Genomic DNA, 14877 nt, shown 5'->3' on the forward strand with positions numbered 1-14877 from the left:
AGAGGACCTTCTGGGAAGCAGCCCAGAAGATAAGGGAAACAACAAATAGTTGCAACACTCTTGGTATGTCCCAGCATCTCTAGACATTTAAATCGGGAAAAAGAGAGAGAGGGGGGAGCCCATTGGACAAATTTTGTATTTTTCAGGGTAGTTTTGGGATCTAGTTGGGGAAATCAGGGCTGAGGAATTGAAGTGGGGTAGAAGGGAGAATTCTAAACTAAAGAATTCATTCTAGAGCTTAAATCTTTGGCCATACACAACTCTTGCTGCACTATATTCACTTATTCCTACAATTACATTTTCGGAGTACTTGGGATGAGTCAGGCATTGTGGAAGACATAAAAAATGAATGAACCAGGTTCTCAAGTATTCCCCAGAGGAATAAAATATTGCACAGATTTATTTACCTAGATAAGGTTGAATATATTCGGTGCCACAAACCAACAGAAACCGAAAGCTATGGAAATTAGGACAGTTTACAGTTCATTTCTGGCTGCAGGATCTACAAAGGAGGATACGGACAGTTCAAGGATCAGTATACAATATTTGTAAAGGAGAAAGAGTTGGTTTGCCTTATCTCCACTAGTGTGTACCCCCAAATTTATTGCCCCAAGGGCAGAATGAGGACACGTCTTCCTCATACAAACACACAGCAGGTGTTTTCCCTCTTCAACCTCCCGAGTCCCACAGAACCAACTAGCAAGGGAGCGACGGACACGCAGACACCTTGAAAGAGGCAGAGAGGAGAGTAACTGGCGAGAAAAGTTAGTGTTCTTTAAGGTGACTTCCTTGAGGATTACTGGGCGTGAACAGTGAAGTTGACGAGCAGAAACACAATCGCCCCAAATTTAGGATTATCTAAGACCTCGCCGACCCCGCTGGGCGGGCCGCCGGCTCCCCCGCCCCGCGCCGGGCTCGGGGACGCCCCGCAAGCGCGCCCGAACCCGCCGGCTCCACAGGCGCAGGTCCCCCTCAGGGAGGTTCTGAGGGACCGCGACCGCCTCCCGCCCTTTCCCGGGTCCCGACTCTGAGAACCCGGCCCCCGTCCCCCGTCCCCTCCCCTCTCCCCTCCCCCAGCGCCCCTCCCGTCTCCCCTCTCCCCTCCCCCAGCGCCCCTCCCCCAGCGCCCAGCCCGGCCGCGGCCAGGCACGGACGTGTACGCGCGTGCGCGCCGCCCCGGGGGCAGAGAAGGCGCCTCCGCCCTCAGGAGCGCGCACGCCGCGCCGAGGGGCCCGGACGCGCGCGCTCCCGGCCCGCCTCCTCCTCGGCCCGCCCCCTCCCTCGCCTCTTCCTGCCGGGCGGGCCTCCCCTCCTCCCCCTTCTCCACTCCCTCCGCCTTGCTCCCTCCGCCCTCCTAGGGCTCCGGCGGCCGCGGAGTGAACGGGACGGGCCCGGCCGCAGAGCGCGGGGCGGCGGCTGGGACGCGGGCGCCCGGCGGAGTTGTTCCGGCCCTGTCGGCGGAGACGTGAGGAGGTGAGGCGAGGGCGGCCTCCGAGGGGCCGGCGGGCGGCCGGGCGGCGGGGCGCCGCGGGCCGGGCCGGGGGTGTTGGCGTCGGAGCTGAGCCGGGGGAGGGTCGCGTGGGGGCCGGGCCGAGGACACGCTGCGAGAGGACCACGGGGAGGAGGGCACGGGGCTGGCGGGACCGTCGGTCGCTTCCTGGCCCCCACGGCGCTGCCTGCCGGTCGCTCTTCCTGGCCCGGGCGGAGTCGGGACGCCCCTCACCTGGGGGCGGGGCGGGGACTTGGGCGCTCGCCCCCCGCCGAGCCCTCCTGACGTGCCGCCGCCTCGCCGCCCTGCCTCGCTGGCCGCCCGGCTCGCGGGCTCCGCAAGCCGCCCTGTGTCCGGGGGGGCGTGTGGTGAGGGTGGTGTTTTTTTTTTTTTTTTTTAAATCCACACTCAGGCTTCTGTTCGTGACCGCGTCTCGCCCTCGCGCTCCCCCTGCCTCCGCCCGGCACTTTGCTCCGCTCCTGCTGTGGATGCTTGTGGTTTTTGCAGTTTGGGATGGGCTGCGTCCTGGGCAGATCTCTACCTGCAAGGAACGCCCCGCTTCGGAGTTGACCGCCTGGCCCCGGGAATCCTCTGTCCAGGTGTGGGTGCTCGGTGTCCTCGTAACTGAGTCAAAGTTTCTGAGACTGGACTAGTACTTTGCACCGGTCGGCAACGGTGCAGGGCTGGGCAGTGCGTCAGCATGTGGAAAGGGGCCACTGGCCAGCAGAAGGTGGCTGGCTGCTAGGGCACTGGACTGACAGGGCTTGCTTCGGATCCCGGGGCGATGTGTCCACGTACTTGTGAATTCCCCTTGTACCTCTCAAGATTATCTTAGAAAACTTGCCAAATGCAGGTGGTCACTTGCAGAGTTGAAGGTTTCCTACGAGTGAGGAGAAAGAAACCCCAGCCTCGTTACACTAATTAATGGTAAGGAGAACTTTGGTGTCCTTGAGAGATTTCGGCGCTGACTGGAAAATGGATTTCAAGGCCTGCATCTTTGGTCCTGGAAGGTTTAGGGATTTTTTTTTTTTCAATATTTTCTTGTTCTTTTTTTTTTTTTTTTTTTTTAAGATTTTATTTATTCACGAGACACACACACACAGAGAGAGAGAGAGAGAGAGAGTCAGAGACACAACACAGGCAGAGGGAGAAGCAGGCTCCATGCAGGGAGCCTGACGTGGGACTCGATCTCCAGTCTCCAGGATCACGCCCTGAGCTGAAGGCAGCGCCAAACCACTGAGCCACCCCGGCTGCCCCAAATTTTCTTGTTCTTGATGTGGGGTAGGTAGTTGGGAGTTTTAAAAACACAATTTCATGAAAACGCTCTGACTTTTCTTACAGTAGTGTTTATATTTAGCTTCTGTACTTTTGTAGAATATCCAATGCTGTGATGTCAGAAAGTACAAAGATGAAGTTTGCTTGTGGTCAAATTGGAAGTGGATTTTTTTGTCCATGGAAAATATTGGTCCACAAGCTGCTAGAGCTGGAGAACTGGCCTATGATTCATTATCTTCATTAAAAAAAAAAAAAAAAAAAAGTCCCATAGGAAACTGACAGTGAACTTGCAAAGGAGAAAGACCAGATGGATTTCATCTATTTGTGTTTAAATGCTCACCTGCTAGATGAGTTAGTTGAGGCTATTGAGTTAGACTGTTGTCTATATTAAATCAGTTCAAAATGTGCTTTGATATTATGTATTAGTGAGTCGCCTGGGGAGAAGTGAATGTAGTTGGGCAGTGCTCATATGTGAACACATTATATAGCCTACATTGTATACTAGAAAGCTGGAAACAAAGGAGTAGATCCAGGTACTATTGGGACATGTGGTGAACACATCACCCAGCATGAAAAGGTGTGACAATACATGTATGAAGTTTTGTTTTTAGTTTTTGTTCTGTTTTGGCCTGTGTTTTTTGATAGGAACTTTTATACATTACAGTTTTGATATCCTGAGAATTTTTGTTCCTTTGCTAATGTTTCATGATTCAGATGATTTTCTTTTCATTCTAGTAGTTATGCTGTTTTTCTTTGAATGACAGAATTTTATAAGACATATGAAACAAAAGTTTTCATGTTTACTCACCAATGTAAAATTTGTGACTTCTAAAAAGTTGTAATTAAAATTTTTCTTTGCTTTAACCCAGATTTCAGCTTGTTCAATTACTGTATATTTACTTGAACTCAGATGATACAACATTAAAGCTGAAAGTCGTTTTATCCATTCTTAATGGAGTAGTTAAAAGAAGGAATTTTGTTGTGCTAAGAAAAAATATTGTGAGTGGGAGATAGCCAAGCTTCAAGAGATGAACTTTGAAGAGAGTAGTAGCTAAGTAGCAAAAATTTCTTGCATTGAAGGTGTAGAACTGGGTCTGCATTCCATCCTACCATTGTCTTGAAGAGGGATGTAGGGATGATTATGGTGGAAAGAGAATATTTAGAGAATAAAGTAGATACTGTAGTCTATAGGTATTTGTCTCAAGTTTTATTTTATTTTATTTTATTTTTTTTTTAATTTTTTTTTTATTTATTTATGATAGTCACAGAGAGAAAGAGAGGCAGAGACACAGGCAGAGGGAGAAGCAGGCTCCATGCACCGGGAGCCCGACGTGGGACTCGATCCCGGGTCTCCAGGATCGTGCCCTGGGCCAAAGACAGGCGCTAAACCGCTGCGCCACCCAGGGATCCCTTGTCTCAAGTTTTAATGAGTTGGTGCGTGTATGTAGCTCTTGCCTTGTATAAATGGCTCAGCCACTGGGTCTCAGGATGACCAGGAGCACAAGGCTATTCTAGCCTCTGGTACTGCAAAGATAGCTCAGGAGATAGACTTATGTGCGTTTGCCACCACTAACAGTAGAAGCAGAAAAAGTACAGACTTGAGCCTGAGTTATAGTATAAAACCTACTCACATTTTAGAGGAGAGGTTTAATATTGTAAATATAGAATAAGGCATTGCTTGACTTGACTTGTGTCTTTTCAGAGTGGTAAATAATTTTCACTTTATGGTTAGTATTTGAAATTGGGAAAAGTATGTGAACTTCAGTGGACCCCTAATAAGGAAGAGTTAATGGAATTTCGTAGAACTTGTATGTATCTTTACATTTATCTTTTCATATTTCATTTATTTTCCGTCTTGCACTCATTCAACAGGTAGGATGCCAAAATTGACTATAGTAAGTTTGTGCTCATGCTGACTCCTTTTTGTCTTTTTTTTTTTTTTTTTCGGTGCTTTTGGGTGTAATTTTGGGGGATTTTCCTTGGAAACTTATAGGCATATACTTAGTTGATTTGGAGTTAGACTTGGGCTACGATTATTAGTGTACTTGAAATTCTGAGCCTTCTTGTTTTCTAAATAGCTTTAAAAATAGAAAACTTAAGTCTTTATAAACACTCAAGAAAAATCTGGTTACAGACTGTGTTGTTGTGATAGACATAGAGCAGCCAAAAATATATTTAAGGAAACTTCCCCTCTCCTTACCCAGTTTAGTAAGCTTAAATAAGATGAAAAGGTCCCCCCCCCCCCCCAAAAGCCTGATTTTCCCAGAATATCAAATCTAACAACTCTTGGCTGTGCTGTTTTTTCCCTTGCTTATTCTAAATTCAACAAGTGCATGTCTCTATTATAGAAACTTAATTCTAATAGGGATGAAAGCTTGTGCTGGAGAAATTGGCTGGGAAACATCAAATATGGAAATTTACTTTTTTATAGCACTGGTTTTCTCTGTACCTGAATTCTTAGTGGAGTGGGGACATGGGCACAAATATCCCAATACTTGGGTTTTTTTTTCATATTATACATTTCCTCTTCCTCGCCCCTATCCCCATCCCTTTGCTAAATTAGCCACTGCTACTAGTAGGAGTGTGTTATGTCCTTCAGGTGTGTGGAGCTGAACTAAGTCTGAGAACCTTAGCCCTTTTCTGATACTCCCTAAGCCAAATTCCCACTCTGTAAATGGCCTTCTGGTGATATTATTAGGCATCTGTGTAGCTCTCATTTTTGAAGAGAAGTAGATTTTGGTGGCAAAGAAATTACATATGTAACCAAGAATAATTTATTTATTTTATTGCATTGTGTAGGACACATGGAAGAGACTAGGAGATTGTTGAGCTGAATATTTATTAAACTGTTTTGACAGTGACACATTGTATGTCTTGACTCAATCTCCCCCCTCCCCTCACACTCATGTGACTGCATACAAGGTTGAAAAAAAAGAAGTTTGGCAAAATGATACTTATCTTTTTAGGACCTTGCTAGAACTGGCTCATCATACTGGCTTGCAGAAGCAGTGTGCCTTTCTTTTCCCACATAGCTCCATGTTCAGTGACATCATGCTGGTAGCTTGAAGTTGGCCATGGCCTGAGAGTATTTATACCAGGAAAATCAGCAAATGGTGCAGGTTAGGACTTTTTTCTCCCCTTTATATAGCCAGTTGAACATTTTCAGCACACTGCTGCCTACAACACACATTGATATTATCTATTCCGCTTCATTAAAAAAAAAAATGCTGAGTTTTGACCCCTAAATTGATTTTATAACCAGCTAATGATAGATAGCAGCCTATAGTTAAAAACTGGTTTTGTCCACCCTCTTCACTCTGCAGATGAATGTTATACAGAGCAGAGTTGAGGTTCAAGCTGATATAGATAGTTATTAGCAAAGCCAGGTCTCCAGAATCCTAGTAATCTGGAGTTTTTTTCTAGTGTCTTCTCTCCTGACCCAAAGCCATTCATGTAGCTCAGTTGATGTACTTAATATGTGCCAGACATTGTATTAAGCAGTTTGAACAGAGGTGAATAAGGCATGGACTTTGCCCATAAGGTCTTTATATAGGGATTGAATATGGAAACCAAGACACTCTAAAGGCAGAAAGTAACTCGTGGTAAAGAAATAAAGATAAGGCACTCAGAGTTTAGAGGCAGGAGAGAGCAATTACTTTTAGTTGTAAGGATAAGGGAAGAGAGGACACTTAAACTATGCTTTGAAGAATAGATAGGGTTTGCACATATGGAAATAGGACAAATAGTATGTAAAAAAAAGGCCTTTGTGAGCCAAGAGCCAGGGTAATCAGAGAGAAAGGGCTAAGCGAGAGAGTCAGCACTGGATGGTGAAGAGCCTTGAATGCCACTTTTCCTTTCTGCTCAGTTTATCTTTCATTTTTTTGACTCTGGCGTCATCTCGTACTTCTTAACATTAAAGAAGCTTTGTATGCTGTGTTCTTGATTAGAATATGACCCAGAGGGCACATGAGTATCCTTAGAGTAAAAGCTGAAGGAAAAAATTATTACTGTTAGGGAAGTAACCTCGAGTTTACCAATCCTAAAACTGTAGGAAAGTAAGGGAAAATATATATATATTTTTTGTAAGGAGATACCATTATTTTTTGTTTTACTAAATAGTGTCACTTTGGCTGTAGTAGAGGAGGAAGCAGTTTTGAAAGTATTTTCAAAGTGCCTTCTAAAATGTGATTTCTGAATGACTGGATCTTAATTTTTAGAGGCAGATCTGGTTCAGGCAGAAAGGCAGTCTTTACAGATTGGCTAAGCCGACTATCTACCAGAATTTAGGGCAGCAAGGCAAGGGTATATTACTACCACAGCCAGATGTGAGGGATTGATGGATTTTTTTTTTTTTTTTTTTACTCCAAGTTCCTTGAATTTTGGCATTTATGTATTTGACAGTCTGTGTGACTGAGGATGTTTTGAAGTCCTGGACAGAGCTTGCCTTGTTCCATAGGTGAATTAGGTGGCTAGAAATGATGGTAAGTGACAGTAAGGTGTGTCTGTTAATCAAATTGGCTGGTGGTAGTTCTCAAGGTTTTCTGTTCTGATAATTTCACAACTACTGTTTCTGATTAAAATGGTGCACAGTTTGAAGAAGCTTTACTTCTTTTTGACCTCCTAGTTCTGTAAAGGTAAAAAGCCCTTTTAGAGTGTTGCCCAGGTAACAGCACATACAGAGACTGTTAGAAGCGTGTGGAAAATTTTGGTAATCTTGGTGATGAAGTCGCTACAGTAAATAACTGCTTGTTGGTAAAAGCTGGGCTACTTCTGGATGGTTGACAAAGAATTTTTGGGATGAGCTTTTGTTCCAAAATAAATATGAATTGTGTTGTTGCCATACTGTTTTTCTCTCTTCTTTAAGCTTCTGATACATAAAGTTTGTCATCCTATCATTTTAGGTTTTGGCAGTTTCATATGAACTGTTCCACAGGATAGCATGCCCCAAATAGTATGATAAGAGTTCAGATGCAGCATGCTTCAGATACCTCACACCAGTTGAATGGAGTAGCTAATCATGTCAGCACAGGGTGTTGGTTTTTTGTTTGTTTTTTTTTTTAAAGACGTGTTAGGTTTCCCAAATAGAGTTTATTAAAATCCTTCCAAATTTGCTATGATCTTTTTTTTTTTGTGGTACAGACTGTGGTATTGTATTGATGTCTTTAAGTTGTGTATTTTCTTCAGATATACCCGTACACAGAAATGTGTATTATGTATGTTTATGCATGCATACCACCCACTAGTTGCTGACATTTGTGGTGAAAATAGAGTCTGCTTGGTAAATGATTAAAAACAAGTAGACTCTTTGAATGCTATCATGTCAAATAGTGACAGATAATGAAAGTAATGTAAATCCCCAAAGGGAATTTTTTTTTTTTTTGGTACACCAAATTTCTAGGAAAGGAGCACATTTAAAAGGGCAACTCTAGGATACATTCACGTACCAGTGAAGGATTTTGAACTTCTCTCCGGTATATACACACACCCATATTCTGCATTCATTATCAGCAGTAAGCAAAATTATAGGACTTCAAAATTTGACTTCCACTACAGGAGGATGCAAATAACAAATACTATTTTTAGAAAAAATAGAAACCTGTGGTTTTCACTTTTGCAGGTTTAAGAGAACACTAGTTTTTTTTATTTTTTTAAGAGTTTTATTTATTTATTCATGAGAGACACACAGAGAGAGAGAGAGAGGGGCAGAGACCTAGGCAGAGGGAGAAGCAGGCTCCATGTAGGGAGCCCGATGTGGGACTTGATCCCAGGAATCCCTGAGCTGAAGGCAGATGCTCAACCACTAAGCCACCCAGGCGTCTCAGAACACTAGTTTTTGATAAATCATATAGAATATTTATCCCATGCTTCAAGATCTATACGTCATTTTGAGGCCCTTTGCTAAGAGCATTGTACAAATGCAAATGGTTCTTAAAGTGGTTATCAGGAATTTCCTTGAGTAGTCTATTTGCGGTAATTTATCCTGTATAAATTGAATAGATTGTATTTTAGTTTAGTAAAAAGTCAGCGACTGAAGGGAGCCTATATAATATACTGGCAGACAGTAAATTTTCTTAGGTTGTTTTATTGTAGTTTTGTTACTTTAGCATCTGAGGCCATCGGACCTCATTCATTTATTCCACAAAGCTCTTCCCTCATGAACTGTGTTCGTTCATTTTAAATCTTTGTCTCATATTTGCCCTACTGTTAAGGATCATGGTTGGACTAATGTTTTGATTTGCCTTTGTCCTAGTCTTTGTGGAAAAATGAGTTACTGCCTATCAAGTTGGTATCAAATTGTAATTCAGTTAATGTCTTCTTTCCTCCATCCATTTTTCCCTCAATATTCTAGAATACTATTATTATTCATATCCTAGGACCTATACTAATGAATCTATAAAATTTTTATGCATGAGCTAGGTAGCTTAATTTTTCACAAATGAGTCTAGGCCTTTAAGTTTTTTTTTTTTTTTAATTCTGAAACGCATTTTGTATTTCCTGTCAACATTGTCAATAGTTTCAATAGGTGAAACAGGTTTCTCCTGCTATAGTTGTTTTCACAGACAGTAAAATAGCAATCTCTACCATTTGTAGATATCAGATAACGTTTTTAAAAGGCAGTTTAATAATAGGTTAGAGAGGGATCCCTGGGTGGCGCAGAGGTTTAGCGCCTGCCTTTGGCCCAGGGCGCGATCCTGGAGACCCGGGATCGGATCCCACGTTGGGCTCCCGGTGCATGGAGCCTGCTTCTCCCTCTGCCTATGTCTCTGCCTCTCTCTCTCTCTCTGTGTGACTATCATAAAAAAATAAAAAAATAAAAAAAAATAGGTTAGAGAAACCAGTTTGTTTAGCTTTTAATATGATAGTTGCCATTTTGCATATAAATTTCATTGCTTGCATGCTAATCATAGTGGAACTTTATTATATTCAACTGAAGCGAATTTACTTTCTAAAATAGAGGGCTTTAATAATTTTTGTACTTTGGTGAATTTCATTTGGAAGAGGAAAATAGTAGATTTAAAAAATTTTGGTTGGGCTGGGGGATGGGGATGGACAAAAATAGTATGCTGCAAATAACCAAAAACATTTTTTGGTTTTGCAGAAGACAAGGTAGGTTGAACACAGGACCTTAATTCTTGATAGAGGGCTGCTGTGAAATTCAGAGAGAAAAAGTGATTTACTAAAGGAGTAATTTCTTTTTTGCATAATAATAATAATAATAATAATAATGAATCAACATTGAGTATTTAGTGCATTGTCTAGTTAATCTTGACAATAACTATATGGGGTAGGAATTATTATAGTATCGTTTTCAGTTTGTGAAGGAGGAAATGGCTTGGAGAAGGTCAGTGGCTTGCTGAAAATCATCCAACTCTTAAGAGGTCTCCTTTCCTCCTCAATCTGCTTCAGAGTGACTCTCAACTACTATTCTCTATTGATGATTCTTTAACTGGGGTGATGATACTTGTCTTCTATTTCATAGAGTGGTTATGGGAATTAAGAAAAGGTTTACAAAAGAACACCTGTAAATGTGCCTGGTGTTTTTGTTTTACTGGATAATTTTTGAGGAGCAAAGAAATATTAGAAATAGGTAAACACCTATATTACTTTGTAATTACTAAAATAAATTGAACCATAAAATAAGTTGAACAGATATTTGAAAGACTATTTGCATAGTAGAAAACTTATTTTGTGTGGGTCCAGAGGGTCAGCAAGTGAAAGAGGAAGGAAGAAATGTAGGGGTGCATTGACTAACAAGTGGATTGGATGATCTCTAGCAAACTGAAGTCTTTCTGAAATGAGGGGGAGTATATATTATAATATGAGATAATTTCTAAGACCCTTGCAACATCAGGAATCTATGAGTCCTGTAATGGGTGACTCTTCTTCTATCCTGATCAGCTGGATACAGCCAAGATAATTTTTAGTTTAGCTTGGATCATCAACAGTCACTATTCTTTAAATGTCAATTTTTTGCACTTAGGTTGAACAGAAAAGTATGTAGTTGCCTGGGAAAAATGTGGTGAGGCCACATCCCAGAAAGGGGAGAGCATGGAAGACAAGGAGCAGGAGGGAGGACAGAACTCCGAGGAGGGGCTGGGCTGTGGCTCCTCTGAAGAGCCATTACACAATGACAATGCGTGGGATGCACCCGGGAAGGAGCGGCAGGAGCGTGCAGGGGTGCGGATGGACTCGGAGTCCCTAGACGAGGAGGACAGCTGAGCCCTGGCGGCCAGGCCCACCTGTCATGCGTGGATGCCCCAGGCCTGCCCTGGCCTCCACCTGCCACCTGCGGAGCAGAGACCTGTTGGGGAAACGCCATGCTGTCCCTTTGTATCTGTCCCCTGGGTTGTTTTTCTGCCTAACTTCTGTGATTTCCAACCGACATGAAATGACTATACAGGGGTTTTTTTAATGAAAGTAAAAAAAAAAAAAAATAATTTTTTTTTTTTTTTTTTTTTTTTTTTTAGAAACAACTAGTGTATTGATCTGGGGGGAGAAAGGGGATGCAGATGGGAAATGGGGAGGCCAGGGACTTTAGTGTTTGCCAAAACCACGGACACACACCCTCTACCTCTTCTCACCTTCCTCTTCCACAGCCTGCTCCCACCCTGTCTACTACCCTCCCTCTCCATTCTGCCCTACACCCACTTGACCTTGACTTCCAGTGACCGAGCAGAGCCCAGGCTTCCAGCTTCCAGGTGAGGCAGCCTCAAAGAATCTCTCTTCCCCCCTCTCCCACCTCATTCCCATCTTTTGTCTAAATAAAATACAGAAAAAGCAAGCATAGCTGGTACCTGGAAGGACTAATCACCCCGTTGCTGAGGGCAGGGGTGGGGTGGGGGTGGGGCAGGCAGAGGAGCCTCAGCCAGGTGTAGTAGAACGGGGGCGGGAGGGGGGGTGAGGGTGGGGGCTGGCCCAACGCCCCCCTCAGAGGCTGGCTGGGAGGACTCCAGAGCTGCCTCTCAGGCACCATGTTCACTGGGTCCCCAGGGTGGGGGTGGCAGGCGGGAGCAGCAGAGAAGCAGAAACTAGGTTCTGTAGGAGCATCCCTTTCCCTTGGCTTCTGGAGGAAGCCTTCTTTGGTTTCAAGGCAGATGTGGAGTTTCCCAAAAGCAGGGGAGATTGACATAGATGCTTTTTTTTTTTTTTTTTTTTTTGCTTGTGTTTTTCCTTCAGTATAAAACCACTGTAGAAAATAACTTCTCTTAGAAAAAAAACAAAACATAGAAGAAAAGAACCAAAGGGGTATTTTCTTTGGCTTCAAGCCCCTCCCATGAGGTGCTGGGCCTGTGTGGGCAGGGTGGGCATGAGGCAGAGAGGAGGCAGGCAGGCTCTACCCTCACCCAGCCTGGCAGGTCCCAGATCCCATGATGCTGCAGTTCTGGGGGCTCTGGGTCCTGGGGCTGGAGCTGCCCAGGAGGTAGAAGCGGGTGACCAGGCTGTCCCCGAAGCTGCCCCCCCCCACTGCCCCCCACACTGCGGTAGCTGCGGGTGACTGTGACACTGGAGGCGCAAGAGCCAGAGGAGATGGATCTGTCCACCTGGGCTCCTGAGCTGCTGGCTGAAGCCTTGTCTGGAGCTTCCCCCTACCCTAAGATAAAAATATGTTTTTCAGGGTGCAGTGAGTAAAAGAGTTTAATAGTATGTTGTCACATGCTTGTACTTAATAGTTTTCATATGATTGTCCCTTAAATTTAGATGTCCTGAGTGTATATTTGCAGAAGAAAGTTGATATCATTATGGCTATGAAAGGTTGTTTTTATTTTTATTTATTTATTTTATTTATTTTTTATTTTTATTTATGATAGTCACACACACACACACACACAGAGAGGCAGAGACATAGGCAGAGAGAGAAGCAGGCTCCTTGCACCAGGAGCCTGACGTGGGATTCGATCCTGGGTCTCCAGGATCGTGCCCTGGGCCAAAGGCAGGCGCTAAACCACTGCGCCACCCAGGGATCCCGAAAGGTTGTTTTTAATTGGAAGGAGTGTTATGACTTTATTGCTATAAATTCAGTTTCATTCTCTGACATTGCTTTATTTAGCAAGCATTTATAAGGCAGAGTATGGGTTCTGTGCTCAAAAAGCACAAGTAAGGGACTCTTAAGGAGCTGACAGTCATATTGGAGAAACATAAATACAGTAGAGTTTAACAAGGATGGGGCAGGATAGAATGTGTTTTATAGGAAAGCGTTAGAGGGTTATGTGACCTGGTCTGGGGCTTCAGGTAAGGCTGCCTAAAATATCGGAGTTGAGTTGAAAGAAGGCAACAGAGACATTTTAACTAGAGGAATGATAATCTAAAATTGTAACTCTTATATGTAGACCCAGTGTAAGCAGCTCCTCATCTCTCAGAATCATGGTAAAATCCCCAAAGTAGATGTCATTTTTTATAAGTAATTCTTTATAAATAAAGCTTTTTAGCTCTCATTGATAACTTATTTTTATTTTAAATATGATGCTTGTGGTTTCTAAGATAGCGAATTAGGAATGATTTAGAAGAGGCAAGATGCTGTCATAAACATACATACTGGTAACAGGACAGTGAGATTGCTGAGATGATAGTAGTGAAGAATAGGAAAAACTATATATAAAAAAACCCCCAGATCTAAAAACTAGAGACAACATAAGGAAAACAGCCTTACATAACCTAATTAGCTTTAAGGTAGCAGTTATATTACTAATAATGAAAATTTGTCAGATTCTTTTTTACCAAGAAAAAGTTAAGTACATGGTCTATGTAGAACATTTATGAAGGCATTAAAGTATTTATATTAGAATTTTTTTTTTAATATGGAATACGGTAGAGTGTTGAACAATGTGGTTTTGAGCTGCACAGGTCCATTTATCTGTAAATTTTTTGGGGGGGTAAATACAGTATGGTACAGTAAGTGTATTTTCTCTTATGATTTTCTTAATCACATTTTGTTTTCTCTAGCTTGCTTTATTGTACGAATACAGTATATAATACATATTTCATGTATGTGTTAATTTGATTGATTATATCATCAATAAGGCTTCCAGTCAACAAAAGGCTTTTTTTCATTTTAACAGCTTTTATTTAAAATTGTCAGTTGTTTCTTCCTTATTATTATTATTATTATTTTAAACAATCAGCTATTAATAGGTAAGTTTTTGGGGACTCACAAATCATCATGATTTCGATATTTTCCTGTGATAGTATTTTATCTTGATATGTGTATCTCTTGGAAAAAATAAAGTTTGTGCCATATTTATTATTAAATTTTTTTGTAATGTCTTTTATACTTAAATGGTATGTTTTGATTTTAAAAAATAAAAGCATTGTTAATCCTCCTTCCCTTACCCTGTACCCTTGCTGCACCTTGACGAATACTTGGATATGAGTATCTCTAATCAGTCCTGTTCCTGTCTTCTTGTCATTCAGATTTCAGCTCTTTTTTCATTTTCTCTAAGCCTTTCCCAAACCACTCAATCTAAAGTGGTCCCCTAATCTAGTCTTGTTTTGCCACATTGCTCTATGTAATTGAATTCAAAATACTTATCTCTGTCATAGAAATTTCCTTCCTTCCTTCCTTCCTTCCTTCCTTCCTTCCTTCCGTCCGTCTTTCTTTCCTTATTTACTCCTTTCTAAGCATCCCATAGTAGCCTGTAAGCTTTTTGAGGGCAAGGACTTCACTGTTTTTTCAAAAAAAGATATATTTATTTTGGGCGATGGGGGGGGGGGGGTGGCGATAGGTGGTGGGGGGAGGCAGAGAGAGAATCCTGAAGTAGATTCCATACTGAGGGCAGAACTCAATGTAGACTTCAGTCTTAAAACCCTGAGATCAAAAAAAAAAAAAAACAAACCCTGAGATCAGGACCTGAGCCAAAATCAAGTCTTGGCTGCTCAGCTGTCTGAGCCACCCAGACGCCCCCCTCTTTTTTTCCCCCACTTTTGGTATCTCTAGAGCTTTGAATAAAGCACTCAATAAAATTTTGTTGATTGCAGAATGAAGCAGATATTCTTGGCCTAACTAGCTTTAAGACTTTATTGAAAGTTATTTCACTTCATTTTGCCTTGGTTTCTTCCTTTGCAAAATGGGTGGGGTAATGGAGAGGAAAGAGATTTAATTAGGTTATCTCAAAAAT

The 14877-nt window shown here is 42.5% G+C and overlaps 1 protein-coding gene across 5 annotated transcripts in view; it reads left to right on the forward strand.

The window, feature by feature from the left end:
- Nucleotides 1-1275: 1275 nt before the first annotated feature.
- RABGAP1L (RAB GTPase activating protein 1 like) overlaps nt 1276-14877 on the forward strand; it is a 737000-nt gene continuing 723398 nt past the window's right edge. For 2 of the 5 annotated variants that reach the window (XM_041753506.1, XM_041753536.1), the window contains exons 1-2: nt 1277-1473; nt 1902-2088. In XM_041753506.1, coding sequence (XP_041609440.1) covers nt 1978-2088 — 111 coding nt within the window. In that variant the 5' untranslated portion in view covers nt 1277-1473; nt 1902-1977. Of the gene's footprint in view, nt 1474-1901; nt 2089-14877 lie in introns of all 5 variants that reach the window. The other 3 variants (XM_041753512.1, XM_041753528.1, XM_041753521.1) reach the window with 3 other exon arrangements.

This window comes from Vulpes lagopus, chromosome 1, assembly GCF_018345385.1.
Source record: "Vulpes lagopus strain Blue_001 chromosome 1, ASM1834538v1, whole genome shotgun sequence".
Classification (NCBI taxonomy): Eukaryota; Metazoa; Chordata; class Mammalia; order Carnivora; family Canidae; genus Vulpes; species Vulpes lagopus.